This window comes from Melozone crissalis, unplaced genomic scaffold (genome assembly GCF_028551555.1).
Source record: "Melozone crissalis strain CALT ecotype California unplaced genomic scaffold, PUWL_Pcris_2 ptg000006l_1, whole genome shotgun sequence".
Taxonomy (NCBI): domain Eukaryota; kingdom Metazoa; phylum Chordata; class Aves; order Passeriformes; family Passerellidae; genus Melozone; species Melozone crissalis.
Genome location: NW_026535784.1, coordinates 36,101,083 through 36,124,435, shown reverse-complemented (window position 1 = coordinate 36,124,435; position 23,353 = coordinate 36,101,083). Strand labels below are relative to the sequence as shown.

At 36.6% G+C, this 23,353-nt stretch overlaps 1 protein-coding gene across 1 annotated transcript in view; it reads right to left on the bottom strand.

Moving 5' to 3' along the window:
- The window catches only part of PDGFC (platelet derived growth factor C), a 120,261-nt gene that overhangs the window by 28,873 nt on the left and 68,035 nt on the right, over nt 1-23,353 (bottom strand). Inside the window, exons 2-3 of the mRNA XM_054295137.1 lie at nt 21,418-21,613; nt 4,536-4,716 (exon numbers count right to left, since the gene is read on the bottom strand). Coding sequence (XP_054151112.1) covers nt 4,536-4,716; nt 21,418-21,613 — 377 coding nt within the window. The remainder of the gene's footprint in view (nt 1-4,535; nt 4,717-21,417; nt 21,614-23,353) is intronic.

Below are 23,353 nucleotides of genomic sequence, written 5' to 3'. Positions count from 1 at the left end.
CTCATTTTAGTCCCATGGATAATAGCCACTCTCAGATTGTACCTTTTTCATCTTTTTTTGTTAATTGAAACATTTCACTCCTACCTATGTATTTTGGGGTAATATTTAATGTCTCATCTAAGATGTTAAGCAAAAAAATAATGCAAAGCGGAATCTCCAAGAAAGAATTCATTCCAAAACATCTTTGATTTACAATGAATTTTTGCCACACAAAAGAAAATAAATACATGGAATTTGCACACTGGAGTATCTTTAGTAGCCTGTTCAATTATCTAGACTAAGATTTCACTGTACCTAATCAGTGGAAATTCTGAACACAGAGGTTTTGTTTTAGAATCCTTCCCACCACATGAAAGTTTTTCACAGTTCTTCCCTTCATGTAGAATTGCAATGCAACATTCATCCACTCCCCCCATGCTTCCTACCACCTTGGCTTAACCCTGAAATAATTTTATTTCTAAAACCTTTTGACCTCTTCTAAAGAGAGTGCAGAAAAAACCTTGTTTAGGAGATAATGTTCTTTATGATGTTTTTGGATGGATTTCCAGTTATTGCAGGCACAGTTAAGCATCTCTTGGGCTTCAGCACAAACACATGAGAAACACATCTGACTGCTGTGCAATCTGTAGATTTGTGAGAGAAGTGTAATCAGGGTATGAACTTTCTTCTCTGTTCCAGTTTTTGCACTTTTTCTATTAGTATTTAATTTTATTTGCCTGTTTTCAATCAACAAGCTAAATTAAAAAGGTTCCACAAAAAAAAATGTAATGTGCTCAATCCTTAAAGAGCAACGCTTAGCCAACTTGGATGAAATAAGGGAAGTATAATTACATGGTTCTAAAAAGAGTATCTTTTTAACTTTCATTACTGCTAAAAAGCAAGAGCAATACTAACAAAATACCTGCATCAAAAGGGGAAAAAAGAAAAGTAATCCAAACCAGACCACTCTCTTGGGCTGACACCCATGCAGCCAAACAGGTACTGCACCAAAATCCCAAACCACCCAAAGTCACTTTTAAGCTAGGTCAGGCTTTAGACAGCTTCTTGGAGTTCCATCTTTGCTTGCATAAAAGAGGGTTAAGTCTGTTCTTTTCAAAGATCTTTGGCATGATCTTTGATGACAAATGACATGCTACCATATGCCAAAAAAGAAGGGGAATACAGTCACCCCCAGCTTCAACTTCAACTGGAGCTGCTTTGTTCTGAGTGCCCTGAATAATTAATAACTACTTTGGCAATCAGTCATGCATTCCTTAATGGCACCTCAGGCATCAAGTATCCCATTCACTCGCTCCCCAACTAACAATGGACTTTATTACATCAAGTTTTCTCTGCCAAACTTGTAACTGACATAGTTTAAACTAAACAAGTCACTAAGAAGACTGAGCCCCAAATGTATAAGAGTTTATAAGATTTCCCCCAATTTCACGTGGCTGCTATACAAAGCAAGTGAAAAGAAGAGAAAAAGAAATGAGATATGGATTTTTTTTGCAATAAAGTTCTAGGAGGGTTTAGGTGGCACAGTGCTGCCAAAATCATGACTTTTAATAAATGGATAGCTGGTCAAAACTGAGAACCATCACCAGGCAGCCTTTACTGAATAAAGCAGCTCTCCAGTAAGCACAGAGTAAATGACAGGGCAGAGCATGAAAGAGTGACTGAGAATAACAGCTGTGTTCAAAGGAGCACAAAAATTTTGGAGTAACATAAACTATGTTTGCTTAATAGGAATGAACTTTTTCAACACTTGCTTCCACTTCATGGTATTGCCGACAAAATTAACATGTAACTATAAAATAGAAGAAAGAAAGTGGGAGTAAGACCAGAATTACAGAAAGTTCCAGATGCAGCCAGGGTAGCCAATTTAAAATGGAAATTCAAATTAAGACCTAATTAATTAGAATCTGAAGACAAGGGTTGTGTTTTTCTTGGGGAACATTCTGCATGTATACAGTATCTGCAATGCTTTTATTCAGTGTCTTCCAATCCCACATCAAACCCCTCTAGAGATGATGTTGGATCCACTGACATTGGAATGGCTGCGAGTCCTTTCTTTAGAGTAACTAAATCCTAGAAATAAAGTAATCAGATCAATAAGCCTTCTCCTACTACTTATCAGTGAAAAGTTGGTTTGAAATATAATATACAAAGTGAAAAAAAAATTAAACTAAAAAAATTATATATATCTACATGCACAATAAATTACAGCAGATCTAAACAAAGCCATTTCTCTTGCTCTTTAAAAGACCTGAAAATGTGTCTGGTGCCCCTCTCCGTGTGTGGCCTTCAAATACAGAAACAAGCTTGCACTGTTTTATTTCAGTTTTGCTTCATTTCTCCCCAAACAATCTCTCACTTCTAGTCTACCAGGCATCTCCCCCTTCCCACTACTTGTCAAAAAAAAAGAGAAAAAAAAATTAACTGTTTAGGACCAATTCATTGAACTGAATCTCTTAGTGAATTGCAAGAATCATTTAAAATTTAAGCTCATTCCTATAGCTGACCTCTCTTTTGTGGGAATGTGGGAGGGGGGCTATAAATTTTATTTTCTCTTGAAAAGCTGGATAAGATAACTTTATAGTTCTAAAGCAAACTACTCTTTTTTTGGCATTGGCTTTCAATTGCTTTAGGTACAAGAAGAAGGTTTAATCTTGGAACTAAACAATAACTATTTAACTTACAATCTGCTTTCTGAAATGTTTAATTGTATTCTGCATGTCTGAAATGTGCAATTGTATTTTGCATTCTGAAAAAAACCCATTTTTTGTTGAAAATGATCACTGCTCTTTTAGTGGTAATATTAGAAGTTAACTGATAAGAAGTAGCTATACTGCACATTTTGGGACTCATTCCAACTTCTTATGACAGCAAGTGAGCTGCTCTTGCCCCTTGCATGTGTTAGGTGTAACTATTTTGAACATTAAACCATTTTTTTGTGAGTGCTGGTAATTTGAACTTTCTAACTGGTTTTCCCCATCAGTCTATTTGTACAGCATGACACAAAAATAATTATACATATACTCCTATTCTCAGGTGCCTTTGTTTAATCAGTTCCACAGAAATGGGATCACACATGAGTTAGATAGATACACAGCAGGTAGGGTGCAATACTAGAGCTGTGAAAATGGAATTTGGCACCAGCCCCACAAATAGATTTGTATTTGTTGCTTTTCTTTTACCATTTTCTAAAAGGAAACACACTTACTACATTCTGCCCTTGGGTGCACTGATGTTTAAACCTGGCCTTATTTCAAGTTCGAAGACTGACATTTTCTTTAAAGTTTACCACTATCAGCTCATAACATTCTACTAACAGAAGTTATTCTAACTCATAAAAGAGTGAAATATGCAGATCAAATCTTTAGTCACTCCAGAAGTAGTTCTTCCTTAGTCATAAGTAGTTAAAAATATTTATAGAAAAACAACACACACAAATATCTATATATATATATACACACAAACATTGCACCCCCACTACACTACACTGACACCATCATCAGCATTCTAAATATATCCTTCTCAATAACTCAAATTTTGCCAATGAGGAGAAGGAGCAAAAATAGCAGAAAAATAAAGCCAGCCAAGTGTATTCTGAGTGAAGCACTATTCAGTGGGGTTACAACATGGATTCTTTTGATCAATTTTTTTTTTTTTTTGAGCTTGGAGATATTTTCCACCAACTAAATACCACAGACCACGAGACTACTTAAGAGATTGAATTTGAATTATGAGGAATTTAACAAAAAATAGTCCTTACTCTCTTTAAATATGGAATACCTATTTTAAAAAAACCCTCCTGTTTTCCTCCATTTTAATGTTTCAGGAAATTATCTCACCCTTAAGATTCTGTAAACATTTTTTTTGCTATCACAGGTCTTTCATTTCATGAAAATAGTAACAGAAAACTGTTGACATTGAAATTAGGCACGTTTAGACAATGATTAGTTTAATATCTGTGACTTAGAAGCTTTAAGCAACATTCAAGAGAAGTCCAAAGTACAGATTACAAGGAAAATGCAGTGAAAAATGAATGTTATAGATTGTCTGATTTGTCTCTATATTAAAATTACCTAGACTAATAAGAACTCTTCTGTTTGGGAACTAGGTATAATCATCATGTTGAGTATGTCCAACAGCAGCTGACTAATAAGAACATTATTCTCCTCAGTTTCTTTTTTATAACTTCCCAATCCTCTTTCAACATCACACTGCTGATTCATAAATTGATCTGTCTTCTTCTCAAAGCTGGAATTCTTTTTTTTTCCACAGTACAGTATTAGGAATGCAAACATTTTACTGAATTTTCCACACAACCGAGCCCACAATTTCCTAGTTCAAAGTCATCCAAAAAGAACCACAGGAACACTCAGTTAAACACAGAAACAAAATGTACAATTCAGGAAGACAGATTGCACACTGCTATTATTATTAAGAAATAAACAGTAATTAATCTTACCCTATAAAAATATTCTTTTGAGCTACCACTTCAAAGATTTTGTATCCTGAAATGCTTCAATCTGAAATGTGTTACTTACTGGCATAAGAAGTGTATAATGGATGCAGAATCCAGGTTCAGAAGGAAAATATTCATCAGACACAAATCTTATTCTGATCTGGTTTCCTTTGGAGATTTGTCTGCTTGGCACAGTACTGGAACCACACCAGCGTCCTAGAACTGTGCCATCACTAGGCTCTTCAACTTCCACAAAGTCATACCTGAACAGAAAAGAAAATAAAATGTTTATTTACTGACAAAAATTCTATAAACTTCCTAATTTAACCAATAAACTGACTGCACAATTTTTTTGTTTTTTTAAACACTAAAAGTATGCAGCCAGCTATTTTAAACTTAGCTCCCAAGTTGCTACTGACTTACATACATAATAAAATCATGCAGTGAGGTTAAGAAAATAAAAGCAGAGTTAGCATTTTGAAGAGACCCAAGTGTATGGTTTTGCTTCTTGTACAGAAAGCAATTACCACATGTGTGACAGGGCAGAATAAAAACAGAGAAGAAAAAGGCTGTAATTGCCTGAGTGGCACAGTAATTTGTGCTGCAATGTCACCAGCACTACCCTGCATGCCACCAGGGAAAGTTCAGGGGGGTTTTGGTACTGAACACCTGCTTTCCTGGAACATCAGAGGTGAATAACTTCCTAAAGGTTAAGTTAGGGCTTAGAGAAACTTGGAAGGAGTTGATGCATATCCCAAGAAGACATTTGTCGAGCAAAGACTTAGACCTCACTGCATGTGAGAAAGAACCTGGTATTTTGGAAATATTGACAAGAAACACATGGGTAGGGAACCTTGAGAGAATGAAACATATTAAGTTTGATTTAGTTTCACTGCTTTTAACATGTGGTCTGTGCTTCCCTAGGGATTGGTGAACAACTTCAACCAGATCTATGGAAGGTAAGTAAGACAAGCCCGTCAACCATCAATAAGCTTCAGTGTGCCATACAAAAGCCCTCGTTTTCACTGGAAACGTTTAGTGGGTTCCAAGTCATAAAACCATGGAAAGCCACTGCTCTAGAAGGTACATCTGGTTTCAGGGCTGTAACCTGCTTCATGTCAGCTCCCCAGCCGCCCACTGACAGCATAAACACTGAGCATTTCAGCTGCATTCTCCCTGCTGCAGCTTGAATCCCCGGTGGCAGCACAGCCCGGTGGGTTGGGAAGGTGAGTGTGTGCTGGTTAAAGCAGGGCAGGCACTCGGCTGTTTTCACCTCCAGCTTCCCCAGCCAAGTTTTTACTTTTAAACCACAATTTGTATCCTAAGCATGAGCACAACAAACCTCTGAGAAAGTTTTGAGGTTTCTGATATTTTTATGTCCTCTTGTATGTGCAGGCATATATTAAATACATCTCACATAAATCTAAATTCATAAATAGCAGAGTCCTTTTCAAGGGTACAAACAGTCCTACCTCTGATGACAGCAAAGGCTCATATTTTAAAAAACATGCACACAAACACACTCTACCAAATATGCCAAACTATAGTTAATGTGAAAATTATTACCTCATAAACATTTTCTACTAAATATTTTGCTGGATTTTTTTTTTCAGTAAATCTAATCTTTATAATGATTCCCAGTTCCCTAGTTAGACAGCAGGCAATAAATTCTTGTGTTGCATGTTTGTGCAAGACTGACTAGCACATTTATTATCTCCATTTAAAGGACCACTATTTTTCCACTTAATTAAAAATGAATGCAATGAATATGCTCATTAACTGTGTTCAAAATCCATTACTGCCATGTACCACAGTTTTAAATCTTTGTTGAACTTATGATACTAATTACTTTATCATTATCTTTTTTCCCTCCAAACACAAACTAATTCCTTTAACAGATCCACCAGTGTTTTCACTTTATGATCAAGTATACAACTTATTACAAAGGCAATGTGTACATTAATTGTACTAAGGCCTCAGGGCTCAACACATTTATCAAATTTATTTGGAGCGCTGAGCTTTTTTTCTTTTCAAGATCAGCTTTTGAAATTTCTAAAGATAACCTTTTTATTTTTCAGTTAAGAATATGAAATAATTACCTACCTTTCTGATTTTTAAAGAGTGAAATAAGCTAATATTTACATTTATTGACTTAGGTTTAAGATGTTGAGGGGAGCCAGGGGGCTTAGTGCCTCTGCCTAACTTGCAGTACTTTTTATTGCACTCTTTGGTCTTCTGGTACACCTGAAGTAAAAGAAAAACTCAAATTCCAGAATTTAATTCCTAGACCCTTCAAATAAAAGCTAATTAATTCCATTAGTGGAGAGGTAAACTTAAGGGAAATAAGTATCCTGAAAAACCAAATAAAATTCAGCTTGGATAATGACATTTTTAACCAATAACTTTATTCCTGTCAGTTATCTAAGCTAAATATGCTACAACAGCCTGCCAAAAAGCCTTCTGTGAGACTAAAATTCCTCTCATCACAGACCTGGATTGATGTCTGAACTTCCTGTAAAAATAACAAAACAAAGGTGTTCAGATGCTCCAGCATTTACATTATTGTGCTATGTAATTTTGCAGCTTATGTCACGGGGCTAAGGAGGAGCAGGGACAATAGCACAGCCATAGAAAATTATTTCCCCATCAAGAGAAGCTTGTACTTGAAACACAAGAGAACTAGGATAAATAACCAAGAACTGAGACGCCATTTTACAACTGGGATGGAGTAAGAAAATGTTAAAATGCGTGTTGAACTTACCAACACAGAAACATTCTTTTCTTTGCAATGTCTCTTTGAAAATGGATAAAGAAATGCTCTGATGCTGTATCTGTAGTATTTTTAAAATATTCCTAAGTAAAATTTATGGCAAAAATGCAGTCCAGTCTCCTTTCCTGGGACTAAAGATGCTCTGGCCTTTAGGCAGGATGCCTGCAATGCCTTCTGCTATACCTGCTGCAGAAGTTCTACTCCCCTCCCTTAAGGCCTGGGTGCCTAGAACATGGATTGAATCAACAACCTGAGCAAAGACAATTTACTGGAAAGGAGCAAGGAAGTAACATAAGCAGCTCAAAGCTTCAACAACTTTCCAATCAGGAAATGTTTTTTCCAAGAGTATATGTTTTCCTCTCCTTTCTTTATGTTTTTCTGTGGTTTATACTGTCATTTCCTAAACATATTCTGACAGGCTGTTTATCTTGGCTTGAAGTTTTGTGACCTTTCTATGACTTCTCTCTGCCCCCAGAATTCCACAAATATATCAAAAACGTAAGAAGCAAAAATCTACCAGGTAAAACCATTTGCCATATCAGTGGTGTTTGACCTTTCCACGTGTATACAGATGCATGCTAGTCAAAACTCTAGAAGGCCCATTGACACAGTTTGTGACAGGTAAAATTTATTCTTCCTTCCCCTTTTGATAAAAACAAGTTTCTTTTTCTTTAGTTAAGAAATAAAAAGTTTTTAACAATCCCTACTGATTTTTTTTTTATAGCATTTTGTGGGGCAATGTAATATTTCTATTCCAACTTGTTTTAAAGCACATAGAATTCTGAGGTTTTACTGGTTGGCATGGCACACCCACCACAGACCCAAAACACCCAAGGTCCTCTGGCAGTTCACCAGACAAACAGTTGTAAAATAGCACTGAAATGGTTTGGACAGCTTCAGTTTTGGAAACACTGGAAATTATTAAAAACTGTCATAATGAAAATATAACTTTGATATTTTACTAATAAGAATTTTAACACCATCATTCTAAAGAAAACTACACTTCCTTCTTTCATCTCTATTTGAAATAATTTTAATTTCTGCTATTGCAATATTTATATTTCCTATGAAACAAAAGTCTTGGTTTCCATCATTTGACATAACTGTGCTTTTGTATAGACACAAGTGTGAGGTACTGGTGGTACCTTACATAGTCTTCACTTCTTAGATCACTTTCAAATCACATCTGTAAGTAATAATATTGCTTTTCGTAAAATAAACATATTTACCTATAGAGGAAACCAAGGCCAAACATTTAGCTCAACAACATATTTTTTCAAAGCTTGGCAGATTCACGTTTATCTGAGTGGAAAAGGGAACAGTGAAGAATGACAAAGGCACTCAGATCCATGATACCTAATTACAGCTTTGTTATTCCCTGGAGGCCAATATACAGCAAAGATGTGTGACAGGACAAGAGAAACACAGAGTTTATGAGAAAGGGCAAAGGGAAAATAGGAAGACCTCAAAAAGGAAGAAAAGGACAGAGTAGCATGCTGGATTTCAGAGAAAAATTTATTCCAGGCAAGCAACAAGCTTACAGACATTGTAATACAGTTGTAAAAAGAAAAGCATACTCCATCATCCATTCAAGAGGTAGAGAACTTTCTTTTTTTAATACAAATACTATCACTCTCACTGAGACAAAATTATATTTTCCTCAAAGACAAAAGCACAGACCCAAAAGACACATCACGTGAGATTCAAACCAAGTGACACAAAATTTAAGTCATCGGTAAAATGAAACTGCAGGTACTCTCGCACTACTTTTCAGATTATGTAACATGAAATTTTAACACAGGTATTATTTTTTGTTGTCTTATATATCAAGAGTTGTATTATCATTATAGTGCAAGAATTCCATATCACCAGAGTTTCATACCTCCTCGATGTTTCTCACAGGGAGCTCCTCTAAGCACTGACCATTCCCGGCCCTCACAATAGTCATCTAACTCCAGAGCCCACCAATCCACTCTTTTATACCACTTGTTCTTATTGGCTACTGTGTGGCCTGTTAAGATCAGGCCTGCTACTAATTTTTAGTAATTGATCCAGCTGCAACTCGTTGGGGGCTAAGATTACATTCTATATCACCTTCATTTACCCACACTGGATCCCCCTAAAATTTTTTTACTTTACAATGTGACCAGGTCAGGCAGCACAACCACCTAATGTTCAAGTTTGCAAGTCTCAGAGGAGCTATTTAATTCCCTTGCCTTTCATATGCCTTTCATTAATTTACACCACACTCTTCTGCATTTGCTGCCAGACAGAAATATCTATATTAATGTCAGACTGGCCTGTGCAGTCCAGTCCCTCATTCAGCACAGTAGATACAAGATTCCTGGAATTGACAACCACTAGCAGTGCACATTGGTAAAAGTTAGCTATAAATAATGGCACTTGCCAGATAGGCAGCAGAGAAAAGCAGATTTCCTGGAGGGACAGAAGGAAGATTGCACCTTGACTTAAATGGTGGTGGCTCTGTGACAGCACCAGAAAATACTCCATACAGGGTAAAAGTTCAGTAAAATTATTCTGCTCAATATCACCAGAAATATTTAACTGGGGCTGCTTTGAGTGACACTAAAGCCAGGATACCAGAACAAAACATTTTTTAAAAACTAGCCAATACAAAACTGTAATTATTTTAAATATTCCCTCTGGATTTTGTTTTTCCGATATCAATTTCCAAACAAAGCTACCCAGAGTCATTTGACTGCAGCTCCTGAGGCTCACAACGTAGGTGATTTACCCCTAAGACTCACCCTCTTTAGGAGGACTTGGCAGTGTCTTCTCCTGCAATAGGAAACTCCTTTGGATATCATTTCAGATCATCCAACAATTAAAAAAAGACTTACAGTGTATGATTTCTGTCATGAAATCATCATGCTTGATATTTTAACATATGAACAGAGAAAAGATGCTGGAACACCCGTGATTTGATGAGAAATAAATTTCCATGGTAGTTTCTGTATTTGCTGATCTTACACACACTGTCATAACAGTCGCTGGAAAGAAACAACAAACCCAGATATAATCCAAATAAATAACTGATGAGGTCAGTTTTTGTACTCAGAAAATGATGTTTAATTATATACAAACATCACTTCTAGCAGTAGACATCACTTCCAGCCAATGAATGAGCATAAAACCCCCAAGTATCCTGGCATGTCTACATTTTCCATGAAATAAAGATACTCAAGGTATAAACAGAGAACATTTCTAACTGCCATTCCCCAAATATGGATTGTAGTTTCTCTGCCAACCTACTTTGAATACATCTATTTTAGAATATGCAGTACTGCACATTAGGAACTGCCGTATGGAAACACAGATTCATTCACAAATGTTACATGGTTGCCATGGTTCTCCCTGTTTAATCTTTTCTCACACTGATTAATAACAGCCTGAGGCTTCTAACAAAACCACACAGCTCTCTCTGTATTTCTACCTTGTCATTTAGAATACATAGGGGGAAAAAAAGTTTAATCCTTAGATTTCAATTCTCTTCCCTTTCATTCATTGCAAGCCATTTGATCATAAATATACACTTAACCACACTACCAGTGGAAAGGAAAAACAAGACAGAGTTAAAGCCCCCAAATTCTACTCTTCAAACATTAAAGCCCTTTTTATTAAAAGGATGCACTGATTGTTTGATTTGGAGAGATTACCTGCTGCATTACCACACTCTAGTCTACCAGAAAATATATTTTTCATTTTCTCTGCATCAGTACCATGTGAACATGAGAAATACACATTTTGCAAAGTAGCTTTTGTCCCTTGGTGAATGCATTTTGGCACTGCATGCAAAAATAAGAAACTCAAAGAAATGTGTCTCTTTTCCTAAAAACTCCCACTTATATCAAAAGTTCGCTTCAGTGCCAATTAATAAACTGTATTGCTGAAAACATTTCCCTGATGACTAGAAAGCTGACACACAACTTGATCTAGGAAATAAATCCTCATGACTGATATCTAGGTGCACTGATAAACACTTATGTTACTCAACCATGAGCACATGAATATCCCATAGCCTCTGAAAGTGACATCTGCCTTGCGGGGACAAAGGGACAAGAATGCGAAACTGCAAACTAGCTACATTTGTAAATGTACTTCAGGCTCTGAAACAAAAACAATTCTAGCTTGTTCAAACAGCAAGCTTTCAACTATTTAAGCATATATTACACTACTGATATGGATTAAGCACATAAACAAGTAATTTCAGGAATACAGAACCACAGAATTCAGCCTCTGCTACAAACTAATTTATACCCATCCAACTTCTATTTATACAGCATTTCAAGCACTTGAATAAGTACCTTATAGAAAGAGACAGTGTAATCCTGCAGAGGCTGAATTGGAAGTAAGAAAAGAAGATGGTTTCCCAAATTCTTTATTTTAAAACACCGATAGTCAAATTTCTTAGAAGCTACTTACACTTATCTTCATTGTATTACAGAATGACAGTATTCCCAATGCCAGTCAGAAATATGTTTAGCTTTTTTTAAACACAGATTAAATTTGGTCCAAAAATGGCCTTTAATGAGTACAACAGACATATAAACCAAATAATGGCATTTCATACCATCACTATTACTTTATATCAAAGAAGAATTTGGGAAAAAGGGAAAGCTTGGAAAAAATGTACACATAAAAACAAGTCTGCAAATGATGCTCCAGTCCATGTACTTACTTTGGCCTCTATCTTTAAATACAAAGAATTAAGTTCTGTGTAGATAAAGATCCCAAGGATTTCCAACATTCACTGTTAATATGCTACACTTGCCTTTTTCCTACCTGACTACAGATTCTCCTGTAGTCTTATAAAATACAGTAAATAAAAAAGATTTTCCACAAAATTATAAGTTACTTGGAAATGCTATTTTTCAAGGACTAAAGATGGGTAACATTTACAAGAAACCTTTTCCTGTACTATTTCACCTCCAACTGGCTACTTTATGCTATTCACTGGGCCTCCTTAGTATTCTGCACCAGTTATGAACTAAATAATAACACACACAACAAAAAAAAAGGTAATTGGACAAAGTATTTTACTGTTTGTACAGCAGTACTTCTATTATTTGCTTTGTCTTCTGCTCTGCAAGCCATTACCTGAATTATAATTATTATTATTATTATTATGTTACAATAAAACATTGTGTGGAAATGAACACCAAAGTTCAGGGTGTCCTGCTGCACTGGACACTATACTCTCCAAAGCACTTTTGCCTTCATAAAGATGCAGCTGCTGTCTCTCCTCACAGAGTGAATCAGCTTAAGAAGTATCCTGCACTGTACAGTACTTCACATTCCAGATTTTGGAGAACTAAATGCCTCACCAAATTTTTCCCAGACTCCTCTGTAAAGTCTGGTATATTTTATCTTGGGAATTACAGCAATCATAATAAACCACATGTTCCTACTGTACAGATCAACATTTTGTAGAACACCAAAAACTCTAATGGACCTTAGAGTTCCCATTTACAGCCACGGCTGTAAAGCACTATTTCTAAGCCACTGTAATATTTCTTCCACTACTCACACTGTTCACAGTGGTCAATGTATCTGTTCCAGCTTCTGTGAATCCACACACACATATTATTGTTTTTCAAGCAGCATTAGAAATATTTATGCTAGTATCCCAAAGAGTAATTTCTTTTTTATGCACTCTCCAAGATATTCCAGGATATAAATCCTGGAATGCAGCAATGGCTCCAGTCAATCATGTGCAAACTACTGGCTAAGCAATATTCAAAAGTATAGTTTTTGCTGAAAAAAAAACATAAGGAGCGTAAGGGGTGTTTTTATCAATGTGAAGATTCTGCCAGGGCTGCTTCCCTTCCCCTCAAGCAGCCTCTGATATTAGAACACCATGGCATGCCTGGCTAAGTTCCTCACATTCCCTTCCCCTGCTCCTGCCTACTTCAGGGGAGGCTGGGCCTCTATCTGTGTTCATTTAAATGAAAATACCTTTATTTTCTCTAGCTCACAATAACGTATGGTCTCTTGGCAGCTACACCTGCACACAGGAATTACCAATCCAGGACAGAGCAGTTCTCACAAAGTCTGATATCCGCTTCAGGACAGGCTAGTAATTGCTACTCAAACAGAGGGTGAAAACACCCTGTAATGTAACAGACCAGTCTGCATGAGCCAGAAAAAAAATGTATTCCCCATCCTAGCAGGAGATCACTTTTCACCTAAGGAGTGTAAGAAGTTTGCTCTCACTTCAGTTTTACTAGTTAGAAATTGATGGTCATAAAATTATGCAAATCTATTTTCAGTCCAGCCACAGTATATGAATCAAAGCCTAGTCTGAAGAGATATGTCTTAATAATTGGTGCTACAGTGCTGGTCTCCCTCTTCACATGCTACTCCAGAAAATGAGATGATCTAGTAATTTTATCTTATAAAACCCCTATAATACTCCCATATGACCACCTAATATTTTTTACAATAATGCATCTTTCTTTCCACAGTTTCTGATGCACATGCATATTCTCAGATGTCCTGATGATCAGACTGATGTAAATTGCATTACATTTTACTTCTACTTTATCCTAATGGAGCATCATTGAGCGCAAGACTGGATTGTTACTAACTTGTCTGGCTGAAAATATTTGCTGGTAACGCTGTCTGACTACAACTGCATGTGAAAAACATAAACATACTTTGTTAAAATGTTGATGATACACTTAAAGAAGCAAGGACAGCATTTAGGAAGAGGGCAAGTGGAGAAAGGTAAAAGGAAAAGCTGCACAACAGGTGAAGAAACACACTGTCCATCTAGGAACAGGAGAGTTGGAATGTCTGCTATTCCTGTTTAATCCTGCTTTTACACCTGATGGTGAGTCTAATATTGTAACTGTACTTAGACTTCCAGTAATCAGAAAACATCAGGGAGGGAGTGTATGCTATGCTTAAACTGACATATTTAGACACTACATGGGGTAACTTTAGACTATTTTGCTGGTCCTGACTCTGCAGCTTGCAGAGTCTTGTCATCAGGGGCTAAACTGGGCCTCACCAGAAACCACAGGTGGCTGCAGGGTCTGTCTGTGTCCCTGAGCTCAGGTGGTGGTGGCTCACAGTATGTTCCTCTGCCCCTGCAAGTAGAGATTTACTTCTGTATTTTAATTAGTGGTAGGGTGAGAGCAGGAGAACTCAATTAAACCAAGGCACTTGAATACTAGAACTCATTCCAACCATTTGAATTATATGTCCCCCTTTCAGACTTTGAATGAAAATGATTAACAAGTTATTTATGTGTTGGGAAAAAAAATAAATGTTTTGTATTGAGGAATGAGAGTTCATATGCTTTTTATAACCCTGTATATTTGTGAATCATTCATTTCCAAATGGATCTGAGTCACAGAACAGAGTTATAATAAATTTTAACAGTTATTTTTGCAGAAGTTACAGCCAATTATGAGACACTTCAGTATGACTGATATGTAGAGTCACCTAAACAGAGCCCAGCCCACCCACATGTCAAATCTCACAGAATTACAGAATATTCTGAGTTGGAAGAGACCCACAAAGGTCATGGAGTCCAACTCCTGGCCCTGCACAGGATCATCCCCAAGAGTCACACCCTGTGCCTGAGTGCATTTTCCAAACACTTACTGAACTCTGTCAGGCTTGTGCTGTGACCACTGCCCTGGGGAGCTGTTCCAGTGCCCAATTTTTCCTTATGTCCAACCCAAACCTCTCCTGACACAGCTTCAGGCCATTCTCTCAGGTCCCATGGCTGGTCACCACAGAGAGATCAGTATCTGCACCTCTTCTGCTCACGAGGATGTTGTAGCTGCAATGAGGTCTCCTCTTCTCCAGGCTGAACAGACCAAGTGACCTCGCTGCTCCGCACACAGCTTCCCTTCAGAGCCTTCCCCATCCTTGTGGCCCTCTTCTGCACACTCACTAATAGCATTTTTTTTTTTTTTATTGTGTCACCCAAAACTGCCACAATGTTCGAGGTAAGGCTGTCCCAGAGCAGAGCAGGACAATCCCCTGCCTTGCCCAGCTGTGATGCTGTGCCTGATGCCCCCCAGGACAGGGCTGGCCCTCCTGGCTGCCAAGGCACTGCTGACTCAGGTTTAACTTGGACCAGCATCCCCAGCTCCCTTTCCACGGCACTGCTCTCCAGCGTGCCATTCCCCAGTCTGTCTGTACACCCAGAGTTCTGCACCTCAGGTGCAGAATCCAGCACTTGCCCTTGTTGAACATCAAATCATTGGAGATTATCTCATAAAAAGGAGGTGGTTAAAATCAAGCATACTGTAATTCTAAGGCAACAGCTGTAAGAAAAGAGTTTTAAGGGTTAGTCTTCACTATAGCTTTCATAGCTGCTTTCAGGATTCTGTGGGTTTTGGTACTCAATGTTTTGGAGGTTTTCCCAGTTTGAAGCCTTAAAATTTCTGGGGACTCTTTTTTGAATTCTCAAATAAAGGTGGCAGCAGCAACCCTTCATCTTCAGAAATATGTGAGGAAGCAGTAAAAATCCCAGAAGCCCAGCTACTTAGCAACATGAGTCACCATGAACATTGTCTGCATCAATTCCACTCTAAATACAGAGTTCACTTAAAGGTCCTTATCCAGTTATTCAAAGCCAACTTGAACTTTGTACTTACTCAGGAGATAACTTCACCCTCTGTAACCACAGTCAATGAGAAGAATTTAACACTGATAGTAAAGTCAGCCCATCAACTGTGTCCAGAAAACAATTTTCTTGGGACCTAGACTTTGATAAGGAACTTGTTGCCCTTAAAAGCCCCAGAAGTAATACTTACTTATGTGAAGAGATATTTCTTTCACAAATCTGTGCTTGATATTGGTGTGGTCTTCACACAAACACCAACATTGACTCTACAATGCACCAAGGTAGAACAAGAAAAACAACCTGCCCTAGGGGACAGGGGGTGGGATGGAGTTTCTTCTGAATAGAAGAAAATGATGCTGATATTATCCTTTCATGCATGCACACTCTTGATGCTGCAAGATGCTTCCATACAAAGGAGCAAAACAGAAGCAAAATTTTTTTACTGAAGCATTAGAGAGTCACTGTTATGCATCCATATTTTAGTCCACATATTAGACATTGTAATAATAACAAGAACAAAGTTCCATATGGTGCAAGTAACTCATTGTGTCTTATATTACACAGAAAGGTCTGTTTGGAAAATTACATAAAAAAATGTTTAGTCTTTTTATTGTGTTTACTGTAAATTATCACTGTCTAGCATTCATTTGAAACAAATTATGCAAAAAAAAAAAGGCAAAAAAACTGCTAAGCAAACATTTTCCTTCTTCACAGCCACAGAAGAAAGACAGTGTGTGTGTATGTTTCCTCTTTAATACACCTTTTTCTGTGTTGTCAGACTAAGTCAAATCTTCTAATTCTTTAATTCTTATAAACAATTTCCTAACAACACATTCATTAGGAACCCAAATGACTGTTGAAGCAGTCTGGATTACAGCTTCTACCACAGAATCTTGATGATGGATCTTCCATGAATGGAAGGCAATAACTCAGTCACAACAGATCTGCAGTGAATGAAAGCAGCCTAAGGATACACAGAAAGGGGAGGTAGTGAATTTAATACATGTGGCACTGAATAATAAAGCATCATCCTAAAAATCCTCAGAGGAAAAATATTCCCTGGATTAAAAAATTAAGTATTGAATTTGACAGGAAGAGAAAAACCAATTCATACAGATTTTACCCTATGTTAGCACTGATGACTGCCTTTAGCTTAACTAATTTTCTGCAGGAAAAAGTTCCACAAATTACACATATCAAGCAGACAAGCTTTTTAAGTCTCCTTCAGAACATTATAGGTTAATGCTTTACTTACACATGTAAATGAACAGACTCACATCTGCAGTTGCTAAAAGCCTCCCTTCCCCCTAAACATATTATAGTTGATAATTTAAATTACTAGAGGCCTAAAGAGAGTTGGAAATTAGTGCAACCATCCTAAAATGAAGATGTTGTAAAATGGTATTTATTATTCTACTATCAGTTAGTTCCACAGCCTTTTACTCGTGCATTTTATTCTTATCACCTTATCTACTGTAATTGCACTTTGGATTTGTGACACATTTCTGTGTTTTATTATATCTAATAAAATTCAGACTGTAATCATCAGATGATTAGAAAGAACAGCTGCAACCACTACTCAGATGAACAACTAGAGCCACTCCATGCACAGGGAGAGAGCAAGTTTGAGACATGCTCCTGATGGAAGAAAGATTCTTTCCTCTCCCTTTACCATTCGTGCCTTGCACTGTAATGCTCCAACCAACTCACATCATCAGACTTCCCTTCAAGGTCAAGTATAATATCTGTGCTCTTGCTGGAAGAAAGCTAAATCTATGTCCTCCTGTCACAGAGGAGTTAATCATAAAGCTGTTATCACTTCATGTTCTTATTGACAGAAAGTAACAAATTTGAACAACAAGCAACAGCTGAGCAAAAGTCAGTTTTTGGTCAAGAAGAGTTATGGCAGCTCCCTGGCAATAGGAGCTGTCTGGCACAGGAATCTAATGGCTTTATGATTAAAACAGGATTGAGGGGATACCAGCATGAAAATAATGACCTGTCATATCAGCTACCATATCAACAGCAGAAAAACTGCATTTTCATTTCATCAGAAAGGGCAGGCGTACGCAATCCAAATTTGCAATGCCTCTGCTAGAAATTCACTGCCACTTTTATCATGTGAACAGTACTGCACGAAACACCCAAGAGTTACATCCTTCTTCCTTTTTGTTTGGCTGGTTTGAAGGGGGATTTTTTTGCTTGTAACATTTTTCTTTTGCAAGTCACAACTGAAATCAAACACAGTGTATGAAACTGAAATTACCGTAATATTGCAGAGATCTATATATCCCTACTGTCAACCAAATGACCTACACCTCTTCTAGACACATGTATGGATCTAGCTTCCAAAAATAAGTGGAGTTTGTTGTAGTTCCCTTTGGAAAGGACACAGTGGGATTCTTGACATTTTGTCCATAGGAAGGATGAAGTGCTGATGAAGTAGAACTATTGTGAAAAAAGAAAACAAAAACCAAAAAGCATTGACTATCTTTAAAGGAATGAAAACACAATGTGCCTGAATTTCAAGTACATCACCATTGTAAACCAGTATAAAAATCACCTAGTTAAATACAGGCAAAATACCAGAATTTTATTCTAAAACCCCTATAATTTAAATTTACACAGCAATCATGCTTAAGACTGCTGAGGATGTGCACTTTAGTACAGATGAGGCTGAGAGTCAGAAGGGCTGGCCTAAACATAGAATTTTTTGTAAAGCAAATTTGCTACATTAGTAAATACTGTAAGTTGAATGGCAAGTAAAATCTGAGTGGAAAAAAAAAGCCATGCAGGATCACTTTGATTTGCATTTGGGAAAATATTTGAAGTAGAGCCAAGACTGGTACCTGCAAAAGCCTGTAAAATGTGATATTTGCTCTAGATGAAAAGATTTCACTGAATAGTCTGAAATGTCAGAACTGACTTTGAAGAAATCCAAAAAGGATCCAAAAGGAAAAAATTTGCCATAGCTTCAGGATACATCTATGACATTTTTTAGTCACACTACTATTGTATTCCTGTTATAGAACTATTTTAAACAAAAAACACTTGCAACAACTGGATATGTTTGAGTTTCATTTTTCTCCAAATTATGAGCAGTATTTGAATTACTAGGAGATGTAAAAACCGCTAATTATCTTAAGCTGGTATACTCCAGAACATTCTCTCATTGGCCCTATAAGCTGACACCACAGGGCACCACAGTCTGCAGAGATGATGGAGAAAGTTCTGGCATCACCCAGAAGGAGCAGCTTAAGAAACAGGTAGAGAGACTGAAAACTGTGACAATGACCACAGCAGGTAACTCATGATGCTGTCTCATGCACTACAGAAGGGAGAAAATGGTGTCCTGATACACACTGTACACTGCACAGAAAGTCTAATGTTTCCTGGCTGCAGTTTTTACTTAGTTTCAGTCATATGCCAGAGCTAAAGGTATAGAATTATAACAGATTAAACTTCATGATGTTTCATTCTGTCCTTTGTCATATAAACTTGCTTTTGGAGAAATGGTTGAGCACTCTGCATCAACAGCACTAATTTGAGAGTTTCAAGATGGCAGAAACACAGTGTAGTAATAAATAAATACTGTGGGATATAGTCAATAAAAAACCCTTAGTTTTTCTACAGAAAGTATTGGAAGAAGTATAAATAATTTTATTAGGAACCCTAAGGGTAACAAATGCAAGACATAACTCGTAAAGAGATATTACTCAGGTAACTGGTAACTTCCTTGACCTGTGTAGAATTATTTTACATATTTAATCTGTCTCTTAGTGATTTCCTCAACTTGTTAGTTATTTATATTCCCTTTGCATCAAACAAGGTGCAATTTCTCTTCCTTTACTGAACTTGCTATTGAAATTAAAGTTCAGAGGAATCCTAGAGTTAAAATCAAAAATATAAATCTTTTTCAGAGAGAATTCTTTTAATCTTCCAAGCCAAAAAGCCCAGTATTTTTTCAGCAAGACACATATCAGGAATTGCAGTCCTACAAGTTCCTGGTATCCCTGCACAAATAGGGGCATGATAAGATTCTGGGTGACTTGCTACTGTTTCTTAATTTGTCAGTCCTTTTGTATTTAGCATTTGTTTACTTAAAATAAATCTACTCGCAATTAAAATACTATTCTAGTTATAATATTATAAAATATTTTAACTTATCTTGTCTTTTTGCAAGTGGATGAATGAGTCACCCTACCTGGATTTTCTTATACTTGCCACTTCACTCTGCCATATGCAAAGAAAAAGCAAGCTAAGTTTTTACTTGAAGAAAAGACTTGTGCGAAGGGAGTGCACTCATTCGAGCAAATCTATGTTTATAGCTGTTAGTATAGTACTGATATGGCCTTGGTAATTATTTCCTTTAGAGTTATGAGAAAAAGATATTTATCTATCTGTTATAAACACCTTCTCTCAAACTAAGGATAAGTGCAAAAATAACCTGTAAAAAACTCTAAAAAATTCAAATTTGTTATCAAAAGTTGATACAACATGTAAAACCAATGGAATAACAGTTAATTAGAAAAACTGAAAACAAGAATCAAGTCAAATGTGTGTATGATGCACACAAAAATAAAAAACAAACCAGAAAAACAAAAACAACCCAAAAAATTACTTTGAAACAATAATCTTGCGTGAAGTACTTCTCCAGGAAGAAATCAAATGAGAAAATGCCATTTAAATAACATAATTTATTTAATTTACTGAAGAGTCCAGACAATGTACCACTATTCACACATCAAGACTTTTTATGATGTGTTGCTGAGATGTCAGACAAATATAGGACACAAGAGTTTAGGGTCTCTCCTCTTTCACCCTCCCACAGGAAATATCATTCCTACTGCCTCATAAAACATCCAAAACTTTATCAACCACATGGTTTGGTTCAGAACTACATCTGTGCTGATGCCTGTTATGTCACAACTGTTTCTCTCCCAAATTACAAAGCTTTCAGCTGAGAATCCTGGAAGGAAACAGAGATTCCACAAGTCCTACAGAAACCTTTGCCAGTGACTGAGCAGGCAGATGCTTACTGAAGTCAGGAGAAAAACAGTACCACTGAAGAATGTCAATTAGCACAGTACTTTAAGTGCTGTTTTTCATAGATAACTTGACAACTTAAGGCCATTAAAATATTGTCGAGTAGTGTGGGGGGGTGTCTTAAGCAGCAGTGTAGTACTTTTTGTCATGACCTGAATTCTCCTTCAGGTAACTTACTCACCAGAATTTACTTTGTAAAAATTAGACATTCATCATTCTAACACTCCGTCAAAAATATTTTCCCAGATGTCAAAACTTTCACTTGAGAGGGAGATTAAATATGTCACATTTTTGTGTTGTAATGTATCTATGGCCTAGATACTGAATGCAGAAGTAAAAATGGGAGCACCACAGAGCTTTCAAGCATGAAAACCTCCCCTAGCACTATAAAATAAAATAATAAACCAATACTTTAAAAGATCCATTTTATACATAAATTAACATGCAAGTGTCAATTTTGCAAAACTCAAGCAATACTTTTTTTTTTTTTATCTCCAATCACATCCTTTCAGAATTTCCTAAGTGAAAGGGAAAGTAACTTACTTGCAAATGTCATCTTCTGGGTCCTCAAGCCCAAACCTTTCATCAAAAGTAAGTTGTATCCATACGTTTTCATCAAGTGCTACCAATCTCCACACCAGCACAGTGTTGCGGGGGTATGTGTGTGGAAACTTGGGGCTGTGAATACTCCCATTAGTAGTCACAGTAATTATCTTCTCATGGTGAGGGTCCTGCACACCTACAGGAAGGACAGAAAACAAAGGCATCAATACTCATTCCTTCTCCTTTTCCCAAAGTCTCAGTACAGTATGCACAGATAAAGATGTTTTTGTCTTGTTTGCTTTTCTTCATCTGGCAAAAATTTCTGCTTGAAAAGTCCATATAATAGCAATAAGACAAGAGTTTTTCTAAAACCTGATATTGTCAGATTGGTACTTTACTCAGTAAATTATAGGAATTCTCAGGGGTAGCTATTAATAAATTTTGTAACAAAATAAGGTCGTAGTTTTATACTGGAGATTTTATATTACTTTCTTTTCAGCTATTCATTGGGTTTTTTTCAGTTAGATATTTTACCTTATTTTTCTGATTTTTCTTTATAAACAGCATTCTCATGAACATTCATTTGAATTTATAAAAGGCATATATATTTCAGTCTACTATGAAAATACACACTGCAATTGTATACCTCAATATAGCCATATATAAAGGTTGACAGCTAAATGAATGTAGTGCAAGAAAAGAAGGCTACAAACACACATTGCTATTTTAAAAGAATCAATCTATAATTAAATATAATTTAAAGTGTGATAAACTTTTGCCTTCTATTATTCTGGACTTGTGCCTTCTACTTTTGGTATGAAAATGGCAAATTTTCTTTTAAATAGAATAGCTGCTTATATCAAGCTAATGGAGTGTGGTCTTGCCAACGTCTACATACACTTGCAAAGGACTGACTGCAGTAAAAGAGGACAGCATGCAGTAATAAGAAAAAAAGGCATGCAACCAGAATTCCTAATTTAGATACTTCATTGGGTTTTTGTCAGCTGAGTCACAAACATTTTTGTATAATGTACAGTCTGTCAGCTGAGAGCTGCTTGCTAAACACAGGAGCCAACAATAATAAAAATTACTTTCCCAGAGATTAGTGCACCAGAGTGCTATTTCCAAAGCATTCAAAGGATCACCATTTCAGATAAACATGTCAAAGTGTGGTATCTGATGACATTATACTTAGTGGTACTTTTTGTCCTTAAAAACACAAACAGAATTACAAACCATTATATATATCACAACATATTAAAAAGTGTTTTCTTTTGCATCATCAGGGCACTGATAATAACAGCACTGCAAGTAAGGACTGTAAATAGTCCTTAGTATCATAAATGAGAAGTCAATAAAAAAGGGGAAGGGAATGAAGACATATCTATTATTTAGTGAACTTCATCTCCAGTACCTTCAAGCTCTTCCATTTGTAATGGAAAAATATCTATTTGCTTTATACACAACAGTGTTACATGAACATATCAAATTTCCACACACACCACTTGCTCCATTTCAAATATTTGCTTTTGCACAGTGGAATTTCTTCTCTTACAAAAGAATTATTTTGTATGACTACAAAGAGAAGTAATTGCTGTCACTGGAGAACGAAGCTTTTTATTTCTCTTCAGATAAGCAGCAATATTCCTTTTTATCTGCTCCACAAAATTTGTACCAGTGTACTTCAAAACTCTAGCTTTTTTCTACTGAGTTCATGCATGGTCTGAAAATTGCCTTTGATTAGACTGTGAAAAGCACAGCTACCTGTGCATGGCTAAAATGAGACTATGGCTTTTGATCTTTGTGGAACGACTTTGCAATTGCCAGCTTTATTTTGGGAATAAATCAGTCCAAGTTACACTAAAAAGGTAGTAACAAGCTCACTCAGATTTACAGCAGTCAGCTGCAGAACTCCAAATCTATAAACATAGCTGTT